General features: G+C 38.9%; 1 protein-coding gene across 1 annotated transcript; it reads left to right on the forward strand.

Moving 5' to 3' along the window:
• Positions 1–7,365: 7,365 nt before the first annotated feature.
• Positions 7,366–9,019, forward strand: LOC149812087 (uncharacterized). The gene has a single exon (XM_089993129.1). The coding sequence runs from the start codon at positions 7,476–7,478 to the stop codon at positions 8,820–8,822; it is 1,347 nt and encodes a 448-aa protein (XP_089849255.1). The 5' UTR covers positions 7,366–7,475; the 3' UTR covers positions 8,823–9,019.
• The last annotated feature ends 5,699 nt before the right edge of the window (positions 9,020–14,718 follow it).

Below are 14,718 nucleotides of genomic sequence, written 5' to 3' on the forward strand. Positions count from 1 at the left end.
AAAAGCATGGGCCTCTAAAAAAGAGCATTGAATTGAGAGAGAATATAAAATTTTGTAAATAGAATTGTAACATGGACCACAAAAACAAAGAAGCACATAAACACGATATAATCAACTAGAAAAAAAAAACATAAAAATTATACAAATGTAAAATGAACTACACAAACAAAGAAGCAAGTTTCACATAATCAAGTAAAAAAATGAAAAAGCTTAAATTTTTACCAATCACATCATAAAATGAACCACAAAAACAAAGAATCAAGTAAATGTAGCATAATTGAGTAGAAAACTAGAAATACATACAATTTCAACAATCACATCACAAAATGAACCACAGAAACAGAGAATCAACAAGCAAATGCAACATAGTCAGTAGAAAAACTAAAACTTAAAATTTCATCAATCACATTGTAAAATAAAACACAAAAACAAAAAATCAGCAAGTAAATGCATCATTAATCAAGTAGAAACTCAGAAAAAACATAAAATTTCACCAATTGCCCCTTTGAGTCGGGCACTATTGGTTCTCACCCTGACCGGAGGCACTACCCACCTGCAATCCAGGTTAGTGTGGGCATTGCCAACCTGCACTCTAGGTCAGGTTGGGCACTGCCCGTCAGGGTGGGCACTTCATGCCTGACCCATTACCCCCTTGGGGATTTTTATGGGTCAGGGTGGGCACATGCCCACCCTACCCATTATGTGGCTCTTCCCCTATCTCCTACTCAACATCGGCTCCCAAATAGAGCCTAAATAAAATCATATTACACCAAAAAATGTGATTCCCTGTCAGGCCACAGAACATTAAGGCTCTTTTTGGGAGCTAGACATCTAATAAATGGTACTTTCCCAACCTGACTTATTGATGTATGGAAGCCAGAATTTGGGAGATGGGAAGGGTGATAGAGTGAAGATGGGCCTTTTTTAACTACATCCTCATGACGACATTGTTGATAACTCCAATATCATTATCCATTTTTTTCTCCACTCCCATCACTCTCTCCCATCTCCTCTAACACTAGCACCCAAACAGAACAAGCTAATACCCAAAAATTTTCTGGGTTCTCAACCAACTATTTTGGTTTTGACACAAAGTAACGCAAAATCACTCGCCAAAAATGTGTAGCTTGTTTGCATTCAAGACAACTCGGATGTGAATTTTGAAATATTTTGTCACTTCGCCAAGCATATGAGATATTTCGTGGAGGAAAGAAATTTTGAAGGCAATACCGATCAATTCTGATCATAACCTGTGCACAAAAACCATTTTTGCCAAAGAGAAGGGTATACTTGATATTTTTCAAGAGAGTGGAGCTTAATCAAAACATTTTAAGGTGATTATTTGAAAAATCATAGAGTTCAAAAGATACCTAGCATGAAACATTTCAAAATGGTACGCACCTGAATGGAATATATTTTGAAAATGTGTTTCTTTTTTCAATATCCCATAAACACCTCTTTTTTAAAGGTTTTTCTTAGAACAAACTCGAAATTCCAGGGGGGGTTTCAATTTTTTTGTTTTTAATGAAAGCTCTTTTGGTAAACGTCAACCCTCATTAGAGAGGGGTTGGCAGCAATCCTTGGCTTGCCACCAATCACCTTCCCAGGTGGCCTAGGTTGGCAGCAAGCCTGGGCTTCTCCCAAGGATGGGTGAGGGCTATAAATGTCCCTTATTTTGGGATTTGGCATCTCATCCCATCGTGGGATCTTTGGTCTCTCTCTCTCTCTCCACAACATTTTCTTGAGTTGCTTCCATCCTTTGATATCTTGATCGTGCTCAATAGTGCCATGCATCCTTCTACCTTTAAATCCTTCACTTCGGGGAGAGGCCCCATGTAGTGGCAGAGTCAGGAATCTAAATTAGGGTGGGCACAAATTCACAGTGAAAAAACCCAAATCAAAGCATTAAATCCTAACAAATGCCATTTGTAGATATGCTAATTGAAAAAAGAACTTTAAAATTCTAACCAAAATAAAAAATGCATTCATAGAATCTTGTTTAATGTTGATTAAAAAAAACTTATAAATACCTAATTAAATATTCATGTCATGTCTAATGTTATTTGAAAAAAATGCAAAAAACCTAAAACCATAAACAAACATTTATGCCATTAAAAAAACAAACCAAAATTCAAACTCCTAAAAAACAAAAAAAAACCTAAACCCTAATTAAACATTCATGCTATTGAAAAAAAACAACTAAATGAAAAACATAAACACCAACAAACATCACACATTATGTTAGTTAAAAAAAAAAATTAAACCCCTAAAATTCAAACCCTACCAAGCGATTAATGGAATAATTTGACAAAAAAAATAAATCCACTCATTATTCATAGAATAATTTTAAAAATGAAAACAAGAAAATTGAAGATGAAGAAGAGGAAGAAGACCCATCTATGTAGGGGCATGCATCTGAGATCTGCCGAATGGTGAACGGCTGACCCCGACTAAATTATGGAGAGAGAGAGAGAGGACCTTAAGAGGTGTGTGTGGTGCAAGGTTTGGTTAGGTTGGGCACCAAGCAAAGTGATGTCTACCCTGACTTGATCTTTAACACGTATTTTGGGTAATGGTAGGCACTGTCAACCCTGACCTGATCTTTAACATATAGTTTGGGTAAGGGTGGGCACTTCAACCCTTACCTTATTCACTCTACCAAGGGATTTTTAGGTCAACGTGGGCACGTTCCCACCCTGGCCACAATGTGGCTCTACCACTACCCCTATGTAACTTTTAAACCTATTTCACTTTCTTCCTTACTTTTCTTGAGATTTTCTCAAGAACTACTTTTCTAGGCTAGAAATTCCCCTTCCTAGCTAGGCAAAGTGTTTTCCTATGTGGGAAGACCCATTTTCCTACTATCTGACCAAAGTACTAAAACTCTATTGGATTTCTCACTCAAAATAATTTGAGAATGACCACTTTGTCAAGCTCTCACGAGCAAGGGGTTAGGGCTTCCAAGAAGCTTCGGTAAGCTCGCTTTCTCTATTTTTTATTTTTTTTCTTTAGAAAATTATTTATGCACACATTTTTCTAACCCACATACTACTTCTCTTGTTGATTCAAATCATGCATGATTTATATCAAATCTTATCACTTTGACACTCCCCCTCAAGCTGAGGAGTATAGATCTGTGACTCCCAGCTTGATGAGAATTTGAAACTGATCTCGTCCAAGGGCCTTTGTGAGGATGTCTGCAAGTTATAATTTTATAGGAACATATTTAGTGCATATGTCCCCTGATTACACTTTTTCACGAACAATATGAAAATTTAATATGATATGTTTGGTTCGCTCGTGAAATACCAAGTTCGTTGTGATATAGATAGCAGATTGATTGCCACAATACAATATCATTGGGCTTTTTGTGGATAATTCCAAAATCAGCTATAAGTGCTTTCAACCAAACTAACTCATGTGTTGTCAATGCCATAGATCAGTATTCCACTTTAGCAGAAGATCTTGAAATGGTAGCTTGTTTCTTACTTTTTTATGAAATGGGACTTGTGCGTGAGGTAACCAGTTACTGATCTTCGAATCATCAGGGTAGGTCTATCATTCAAGGCTTACTACACTGGTGCTTGAAAAAGGGAGGAAAAATCAATTCTTGTGAGAAAATCTTAAACTTAGTAGAGTTACACCTCATTTGGAAAGAAAAGGCTTCACCTCATATAAGCAGGTGGACCCAATACTTTTTGAATGGATGTGAGTTTTGTAGTGAAAAGCCATTTTAAAATCCTTTTAAAATCAATAAGTATTGTGTTTGTAGAACTTTTGCATCTACAAGAATTTGGTGACTATAGGCACCCTAATTTTGCCAATTAGGAATTTTAAAGTCATGAGTAGCTTTTTCTCAAATAGGATACTGAATGTTTCAAATAAGGCATTTTTTATTTTAGGTGCATCATCTTCCTTTCTATACTTACATAGGATGTGAACCTTATTACCTCTTAAAGGCACTTTATAATTATGGGTTTTAGCAACTTTTATTTCTATCCACATCAAGAAAAGAAATATTTGTAACATCTTCTAAAAGAATTAATATTGTTAAAACTTGTGGATCCCTAAATTTTGAAAACCAAAGATGGGTTATCGAAAAAGAGTTTTGGATTCGAAAAAACATATCTGAATATTAGATTAGAGAGTTATGGGGTCTGATTTTCAAGTTGTGTGCTTTTTTTGCTCTGCTAAGCAAGGATCAACTGCACCCGAAGCTTGAAGTCTTCAATGCCATACTTTATCTTGTGAGTAATCATACCACGTACGCAAATTCTATAAAGAAACAAGCTTAATGGTGTGTCACCACCAAGGCTCGAAAAAAACACAAAAAAATGAACAAATATTTGAAAGTTAGAAAATTCTATACTTGAACTAATATAATAAATAAAATAAATACACAAAAAAGGGTTGAACCTCATATCGAGCTTAGGTAGCCCTTTTCTACTATGATTATGAGCATGGTGGAACTTGGACAATACTTTAGTTAGGTACGGGCTCCAAGAGACTAGGTAAGATTAATCATTTGGATCCCAGGTTAAGTTAAATAGGCTTAGCTGGGCTAGACCTACCTAAGAAGGGTTAAAGCGCTAAATTCTAAAACACTAGGGTGAGGTGAGATTTTTGCAAAGTAAATGTACTTTTAGAACTAAAATACTAGATCCTGAATTAGGGACATCATATTTTTATTTATAGATTTTCTAGCATATATAGACAATGTTCCTACGTATTTGGGATTCAGAGATCTAGATTAGTCCATGATTGAAGTTGAGAGATCTAATTGGTTGAGGGTTTGAAGGTCTCTTTCTAATTGGTTGGAGGATTCCTAACTTAGAGATTAAGGAAGAGATAGGCCAAAAGGTTATTTGGGAATCTAAGGGTTAGATTAGGTTCAATGAATCTTATCTCATGAGTTAGAGGGATAAGGATAAGCATTTTTTGAGGTTTATCTCCATTTGACCTGTATTTTTTGTCTAAATGAACCACTAAAGACACATGTTATTAATGACACATTGTGCTAACAATACATACTGTCAATGAAAATTCATGTGTCCTTAGAGGTGTGCTGACGATACATCCAAATTTAAGCCCGTTTTTTATGACAATCCATGTGTCATTAAGAAACTGATGGTGACACATTCTAGTCTAGGCCAACTGTTAATGATAATTCATTGCTGCTAATGATACTTCAGGGTCTGACAATGATTGTCCATGTGTCGTTAGTAGTTAAGATCGGGTTGTCCAACCAGGTTGACTTGTTTTAGCCATAACTTTTCTTTGATATCTAATTGTCTTGGTTTTTGGCTTGTTTGAAAGCTAAGATCCTCTAGTTTGATCTATCTTTTTGGCAAAAACTTTGATAATATTATCTTGAAGGCCAAAGATGATGTTGGAATTGGAATAACTTCAAAATGAACAAAAAACATTAGACTTTGTTATATGTCTCCTGACATGAAATGGCTCGATCAAAATTAGGGTGTCTAGATATGTCCATCTTTATTGTAAAGCATGTGAAGCTCGTTTGATAAAAAAAAAAACGAACACATTAGTTTTAGAAAGATCAAAGGGTTGACTCTAACATTGTGTTTTTCAAAAGATTCTTGTGAAAAGACATTGTTGTTGACAGTTAACAGTATGAGCTATAGCTAAAAGCATGTATATAGCTCAACACGAGGGTGCCTCTATGGTACCTGTACGCGTAGGTAAAGAGGTTTTGCCAAATGAGGTTGGATCAAAGACTAAGCAAGTACCTTGTCTCACATGAAGGTTTTTCCATGAACTCAATATAAACAATGATAAAAAAATCTTTTAAAAGACAAAGATACAAACAAGCTTTTGAACCAAAAGCATTGAGATAAGATAGAGATATCTGAAATGACACATGGTTTAAACACACTTTAGAGAAAAAAATAATGAGATAGTTTAATAGCTCGTCGAATGGGTTTTAGTTTCTTCATTAATCTATAGGGCAACTTATGGACGTAAGATCCATCTATCTACCTAATAATCCTAATATAGGATGGGATAGGTTTTTCCTAATAGGTTAATTGTGTTCTTAAAAGAAAATAGGTTAGAAAAAAAAATACATGTTGGCATGCGAATGCATAAAGAGGCATGATGAGAATGATATTATGGAGATTTTAAATCTTGAGGCCTTCTATTGTATTCAACATATGAGGAACCTCTTATTATGATCGTGGCAACTTTGTTCATGACAATTACAAAAATATTGGCACTTTTTTGGTATAATATTGACTTGAGGTATTTTCTAAACATTAGTGATGATGCACTAAGAAAACGTTATTAGATGCAGCACTCAGCCACCGAAAACGTGACACACATAGAAATCCATGCCCTTTCCCTTTCCTATGAAAGACCCCCTTAACAATGTCTTCTACTAAAAACACTGGATGATTCAACATTTTGGGGCACACAGACTCATTGAAGAGGCATTGTTTGAATCAAAATCGTTATACAAAACAGCTATTATTGGAGTGTGTAAAAAGAGTGATTTCTTTTGAAAAAACACTGAATAATCCAGTTATATTTTTTTTTTTGCAGAAAATCACTGAACATAAAAAACAATTATTGAATTATGAAAATTGCTCTGTACTTCTACGATTTTAGCGGAAGATCACACCATCAGGAGAAAACGAGGGATGAGGGAAACACGTCTCGATTTATTGATGGCCAAGTACGTCCAGCAAGGTACTCAAAGCCTCGGTTGGATCTCGTCCCCATCAAGTGCGAGGCCACGGTTTGTTACATCTCAATCCCAGTCTTGGCACTTCAAAATTTCACATGCACGCCCACTGGCTCAACTTGCTAGCATGAGCCTTCGTTCTTGTACATAGACTAGATCGCTACGATCGTACTTATATGAAAAATAACAATCACAATAATGATAACAATAGTAATAATGATAATAATAATTCAGGTAAAAAAAATTACCAAGTGGTGGAGGGGGGCTGCGCTTTTTTGACCAATTCAAAATACGAATTTTATGGTCTTACTGAACAAAACCATCTTAACTCCCCTGGTGCTTTTCTAGTTTTACTATTTGGTTTCCTCTTTTAATATTTTTTATTTCATTTTTTTTTTCAACAACCACGGCATCCTCAATTTGGTCGCCTGCCCACCTCATTGCCCATAAAATTTTACCATCTTTGTTCACTGCTCCCAACCAATCAAACCCACCTCTCCCCTTTCACTCTACCTTCAGACACCCACCTCTCTCTCTCTCTCTCTCTCTCTCTCTTTCTTTGACCCAAGTGGCATGTTCTCATTGAAGGACAATGTGGACCCCACTCCCCAATCTCCACCAAATCTTTTAAGTGGAAACGTGAACACAAGATGCCTCCCCTTCTCTCTCTCTCTTTCCCCCTACCGTCATTTTCTCTCTCTACAACTCTTGATGGTCTTTTTTTCTTGCTGCTCCTGCGTTGTCTGATCTTGGGAGAGCTGAAGATCAGCCAATGGATTCCTGCAACAGTGGGGACGTGCAATCCTCGAGAGACGTCGATCTGGTGTCTAGTGCGGACGAAGACTACGACGACCCTCTCCCCAGATCATCCTCTTCATCGGCAACTTCCCGGATCTTCGCCGGCATCTCACGGCCGGCCGGCCAAAACCCACCGTCCTCTTCCTCCTCCCTATTCGACTCCCTCTCCTACATCGACCCTCTTCGTCCACCCCCAAATCTCGACCCCAGTTGGCAGAGGAGCGCGAAGAGGCCAGCCCCCTCTCTTATCGCCGGCCTCCCTTCCTCTTCCCCCTCGCTTTTCTCCGGTGCAACCACTATCAATTCGGCAGCAGCTCAGCCCTCTGACGTCGGAAGCATGTACCAGAGGGCCGGGGACGGAGTCGGGGGGGCGCCCATGCCCGCCGGCGCGAAGAGCGGCAAGAAGCGGTCGAGGGCGTCCCGGAGGGCTCCCACCACCGTCCTCACCACGGACACCACCAATTTCCGGCAGATGGTCCAGGAATTCACAGGTATCCCTGCACCACCCTTCGTTTCCACATCCCCCTTCTCTCGGGCCCCCAGGCTGGATCTGCTCGCCGCGGCCGGCGGAGTCAGCGGTGCTCCTTCTCCTCCTCCCTTCCTCCTCCGCCCTTTCCCCCAGAAACCTCAAATCCTCTCTCTGGCTAACACTAACAACAGCAACAATAGAGACATCTCTTCTAACAACCCCTCCTCCTCTACTACTGCTTCCCTGGGCACGGAATCATCGTCGGACTTGTTGTTCCGCCACCACCTCGACAGCCACTCCGGTCATCTACAGACCCCCAACTTCCCCCACACTCTCTTCAACCTCCAATCCCTCATGAACTCAGCACCCAAGTATCAGTTGCCGAATTTCCTTCCCGGAAAGCCTCCGACGCAGGGCCTTTCGCCATTTCCGTCTCCACCGATGTCGGCACCGACGATGGCAGTAGGTGCACAGGTGAACGTGGGTGGCGGAGTTTTGTGCGAATTTGGTGGCAACCCAATTCATGTAGGTCTGAGTAGCCAAGCCAACATTGGTGCCTACATGAGCAACAGTATGAATATGAGCAGTGGTCCCCCTTGTAGTATTGGCTCCTCACGACTTTTTCTGGGTGGGATTGGTGGTGGTGGTGGTAGTGATGAGGGCAACAACCAAGTGGGCATTCGGCCGCCCGGAGTTGGTACCATTAATTTGTGCAATCCGCAGGGAGGTGGTGGCAGTAGCTGCAAGATGAACTACAACACGTCCCCTTTGGACGTTCACGTGGAGAAGGGATCAGAAGGCATGTCGAGAGGGGAGGGGATGGTCGACTCTTGGATTTGTTCATCTGATTAGCGCCTACACGGTATGCTTGAGGTGACTATGTTTGGTCCCTTCTACATAAGGGGAGAGAATGAACAACAAAAGATGACGTTTTTATTCTGCATAGAATCCCTTTTGGCTGTTTGTTTTTCCCCTGTTAATTTTCTGTAAGATATTGCTTAGATATTATAGCCATACGTTCAGTAATATCAAATTTGATATGATATTGATGTCCTTTTTCTTTTTATCTGTTGGATAATTCTTCTCATAATCTGCATGTTTGACAGTTTTAGGGTTTGGTGAGGGGGAAGGATCAAAGAAGTGGGGATTTTTTTTTTTTATGACGCAAAGAAGTGGGGAATTGGCATGAACATTGATACTAAGTATTGTTGTAAGGAGGGCGTGGTTTTAGAACTTGGTAGGAAGGAAATAAGAGTGAGAAAGTGGTAGCAGTGGCTGTGACAGTCACTTGTCTGCCCCCTGCAAGAAAATCATGAGGACTTGGAAGAAGAGATAGGCAAAGTGGGGGATGAGCCATGGCTGTCTTTTGTATTTGTATTTGGGAGGTGACATGTGACTCTTTACGCAATCATGGTGGCCCATGCCAGTGAATGATCTGGTGTTTAGTAATGATGGTATCGCCAATATCCTTTGGGTCATGTGAAGGGGGGACACCCCAATCCTTCTTCCTGTTCCTCTTCCTCTTCCTCTTCCTCTTTTTAGAGCTCTGGGGTTCTTTCTTCTTCTCTCCCCAAAAAGCCCATTGCCTTTTTTACATCAAAAAGCATACTACTACTGCTAGCAGCCTAGCACACATTTTCACTTAAAAAAAAGAGCAAACCCCTTTATTTGTTTTGTTTTTATTCACGTAGTGTTGCATGATTATAATATTAATCATGATCTTCTACGTATTAAAAAGCAGATTAGCAGACATCTCATTATTATAATTACGATAACCTAAAGTATACGGTCTCTTTTATTAGTTAATAGATTAGGAGAGAGATGCTAATTACTTTGATCATTTGGCATTAATCCCTTGCCTTTCCTCCCTTGTACTGCAATCGCATTGAATGCGTGGATTATTTTATGCACAATAGTCAGCGATTCTCCCATTGCAGTAGCTTGTTTGCTTGCCTATTTTATATTGATAGGTAAACTAACCTACGTATGAGAAAAGACCCAGATGTCACCATGGATGAACCATCCGAAATGGTCAACCGTTATCTTGTAAGGCTGTGCGCCCGCCCTGCATCCCTTTCTTCATTTTCTTATTAGCCGTTTCTTGTTTTTCTTATAATTTTTTAGTGTATAAATCGGTGCACATGAGCCACTAATTTTTTAATGAATTTAGTAACTCTTGCCTATCCTCTCTGTTACCAATAGGTACCACGCATCAACATCTCCACACCTATATATATATATATATATATATATATATAGAGAGAGAGAGAGAGAGAGAGAGAGAGAGAGAGAGAAGCTGGGGGTGGCCCACAGCAAATTATGTGGGAGGTATAGACCTATGTCACAAGGGTACGACTCAAAGGACACGGGATACGCTATTTTTATTTATTTTCCATGAAGAATAGTATATGCATGGACAACACACGGGGGTAGGTTGGAGTATCCATGTGACATAGGTACAGACCACAGTCATAAATCACGTCCTCCGGAAAATCTTTCAATATTTTGGAAAATCTAGTTTTCCTCGGAAGAATTTTCAGGAAATCGGTATGTATAAAAATATACAATATGTATAATATATATAAGATTAATAAAATACAATAATATAAAAAAGTGATTTTATCTCACAAATATCAGGTTGAAATTGCAATATTTTTAAAATAGGCAGTATTTTGAAAATATCGTGTTTTTTGGTAGAATATCAGCCTTTAAAAAATATCGTGGTACAGTTAACGAGTTTAATGACTTTTTTTTTTCTCGATGGGTATATATGAGTATTTTTTTATGGCACCGTTTGCCATAAATTTCTTCTGTTCTGCATAATAGTGGAAATGTCATGATGTACCTGAAAATGCAAAGTTTATTGGATTTTCAGTTCTTGCTATCACTACTAATAAGGAATTTGGAAATCCAGGAAAAGTTTTCTGTCTAACCATGCCCTTAATTATTTAGGTAAGACTTCTCGGGGCACGATGGACCTTACTGGAGGGCTGCACTAGGCTCAGGTGGGTTCACACCCATCCTGATCGTTGCTGATGAGAATCGGATATTCCAATGTTATCAGTATCGGTACGTATCGGCCTGTATCTGCCGATATGCATTATATCGGGCAGAAATTAGATACGCTGCAGGCCTGAATCAGTTATTTTTTAATAATTATAAAAAATACCAAAAAACTTTTTCAATATTATTTTAATGGTTTTAACATGTGTCACATTATGATTGATACGTTATAATTTTTGGCCGATACCGAACAATTTAGTTGACTATTGGTATCGGGTATCAGGCCCGATACATCTGAATCAGTGGCTCAACGATTCAGGTCAGATACCGATACTGACAACATTGGATTTTCTTTTGGCATAGTAAAAAACACTAAGAAGTAGATATCACTTACTTTTGGCACACCGTTAGGGTCCCTCGGATGTCATTCATCCATGCAATGAATGAACGACATTCGTCCATCGTGGTCGAATTGCTTATGAATCGGATGGACCCTACCTTTTTTTTGTGTCATATTGAACAGATGGTGGAGAACAAAAGAAACAATCATAGTGGTTGGATGCCGTTCATCTTCTAAACGAATGGCACAAGAGGGACCTTTGACAGTCTTGCCTTGGTCCTCTTCTCCACCCATCGTTGCTCTGATCACGGCTTACTGGTCAAAGAAATCACTGATTGACTAAATAAGTGGTATGAGTTTAACATCAAATCAAGAGTTTGGTCTGGTACCGAACTGAGATGACTAGAAAAATTTTGTCCACAGCCCAATTCCGTTTCTAATTTTTTTCTGCTCTTTTTTTCTTTTTTCCTTGATGGCCAAGGTGGCTGATTGGCTTCCACCAATTCTACTATGTACCAATTCGATAGCAGAAACGTTGAGCAAGAGGATGCATCATAATCCTTGTGAAACATGTACTATATACAAATCCTCAAGAAAATTTGAATGGATCCGGATTTGAAATCTTAGGATCTTGGACTTGAGATCAAAGGATCTGATATCAGTGGATTTCTGGTCTGCCACCCAGCCCCCTCTCATCGGACTCGAAATCCACAGTTTCTTTATTTTTCGGGTCTCGTTTCCGAGCATCTAAGGACCCCTATTTGGAGGAAGGTTAGATCTGTGTGAATCGGCCACATGCCAAATCCGATTTTGATCTGTGTGACTTCGGGTCTTCGTGTGCTAGTGACGTCAACAGACCAGATTTTTTGATATCCAACCCGAACCCTAATCCAATTATTAATAATCAGATTTGGATTTGATTTTAGATTTCATAACCAATCTCGATGGACATCCAAATCCGATTGCATGTATTTATTTCGGATTAGGTGTTATTTTTTCTCCATCCAAATCCGAGTCAGATTAATCAGATTTGGTATTAGCTATATCTGAGCCGAATCCAAACAGTTTAATCCTAATCTGGTGCATTCGAATGCGTCCATACTGTCAGGGTTGTCATTTAATTCTGACTTATTCTCAGCTTGAACAGAGGAATATTGTCCGACCGATCATGGTGCAACAGCTATATAAAACTTCTTTTTTATCGATCATGGTGCAACTGAACCATCCAAATGACCAGTAATGGGGTTTAAGTTCAAGATATATCAGGTTGAAAAAATAGACTTTCAAATTTGACCCATGTAACCAAGCATGTAGATCACATCCGTAAAGTCAGATTTAAGTGAAAAGAAATAAAAAAAAAAATGAAAATCTCAGTTCACACAGTAGTTTTCATATTTCCAGTTCTTGTATTCTAGTGGCCCCTTTAAAAGATACATACAAAATACTGGACTTGGTTTCAAGTGGTTCATATATTTGACAAAAATCACAGCTCAAACTTATCCCACGTATTACTTTGATCGGTTCAGGTTGACACAAATAATATTTAGGTCAGAATTTTTATGACCATACCCCAGTATTCTGGTTCAGGTCAAGTCGGGGGACCTACACAAACCCAACCCATTGACAACCATACCAGGTGCATTCCATATATCTTACTATAAGATCTTAATCTAAACAAATCTGCATTAGCTCTCACATTCTCCAACCAATGGAATTGCTTGAAAATTCTTATGTACGAGCATGAGCAACACAAACGTTATCATCTAGGGCACGTTTGCACCCAGCTGAAGAACAAGCTTGATTCTGCAGAGAGCAAGTCCAACCACTTCTCCTCTCCTCTCATCGGCAAATGGTTCTGCACAAAATGGAGTGCTACTATTCATTTTGGGGGCCAGTTTTCCTCAGAAAAGCAGTCCCTTATTTGCAGTAAAACGTATCAGGTTCATGGGTTTCCCTTTGGTTTCCACAGGATACAAAGGACCCCATAATTTTTATTCTGCGGTACGTTTACTTGGCCCCGAATGAGAATCCCCTCATGGTTGTGAGAGAACGATTATCATTTCCCAATGTCTCACGTGCGACAAAATTGGATTATTACATTTTCGGTCATGATTTTAACGTGGTTATACCAAGCATAGGGAAAAAACTATTTTCTCTCTCTCAAAGTACATTTTTTAGAGAGAGGAGAGGTTCCTTTACATAGAGAGTTACAAGTTGCATGTTTAGGATTACAATCCTGAGTTGGTGTCTTCTCCTTAGGAGTCCGACTACATTTGTCACCTCATTCACATTAGGAGTCTTCACGACTTCATTTGCATTTGCTTGACCATTACCCACTTGGTGAACCAAGGGGCCTATTTTTCTAGTTGGACCTTGACCCAATATTTTCTTAACAACCCCCCTTAAGGTCAAGGGCCTAAGAAGAATCTAGAGCTAGAAAGAGGTTTGGTCATGATGTCACCCTATTGATCAGAAAAGGAGATATACCAAACTTGAAGGTTTTTTTTTACAACATAATCACAAATAAAATGGACATCGATGACAATGTGTTCCCTGCTATTGTAAAAGACAAGATTGGTAGAGAGGTAAGAGGTACCAATGTTGTCCCACCAAAATCATGGGTGGAAAAAAGCTGACAATGTGGAGATCATTCAATAAAAACATAAGATGAAGCATCTTAGTAACAATGTTGGACAGAAAATGATATTTAGCTTCAGAACTGGGATGTGTCATTGTGGAGGGCTTATGAGCAGACTAAGAAAGGAGGTAACCAACAAGGAATACGGTGAAGACTTCTGTAGGCTTGCAGTCATCAATATTGTTAGCCTAGTTTTATATCCAATAAGGTCAAGATGTGGAAATTCATGAATTTAAGAATAAGAAGACCATAGGTTAAAGTGTGCTTAATGTAGTGAAGTATCCATTTGACAGTTGTCCAATGAACATTAGTAGGTCGGTGCATCTACTGACAGACCTTGTTGACCACATAGACTAAGTCTGGTTTGGTCAAAGTCAATTATAACTGATACAACCATAGGAGTGGTGATCGGTTTAGCCCCCGTCATGTGATTCTAATCCAACAGATCTAGCATATACTTTTGCTTGGAGAGAAACATCTCATAAGGGTAACACTGGATTCAATGCCTAAAAAAAGTGTAAATCACCAAGGTCCTTAAGACAAATTTATAGTTCAACTTGTCAATAATATGAGCCGAATAGCTAGGAGAGCTGCCTGCAATAATGATGTCAGCAACATATATAAGCACATAAGCAAGGAGCATAGGCTTGTGAAAAACAAATAATAAAGTGTCAACTCAAGAACCCACAAAACCAAGGTCAAGAAAGGAACTTAATCATTAGTACCAAGTTCACATGGCCTATTTGAGAATGTAAAGAGCGTAATTT

This window comes from Nuphar pumila, chromosome 17, assembly GCF_984573655.1.
Source record: "Nuphar pumila chromosome 17, dmNupPumi1.hap1.1, whole genome shotgun sequence".
Classification (NCBI taxonomy): Eukaryota; Viridiplantae; Streptophyta; class Magnoliopsida; order Nymphaeales; family Nymphaeaceae; genus Nuphar; species Nuphar pumila.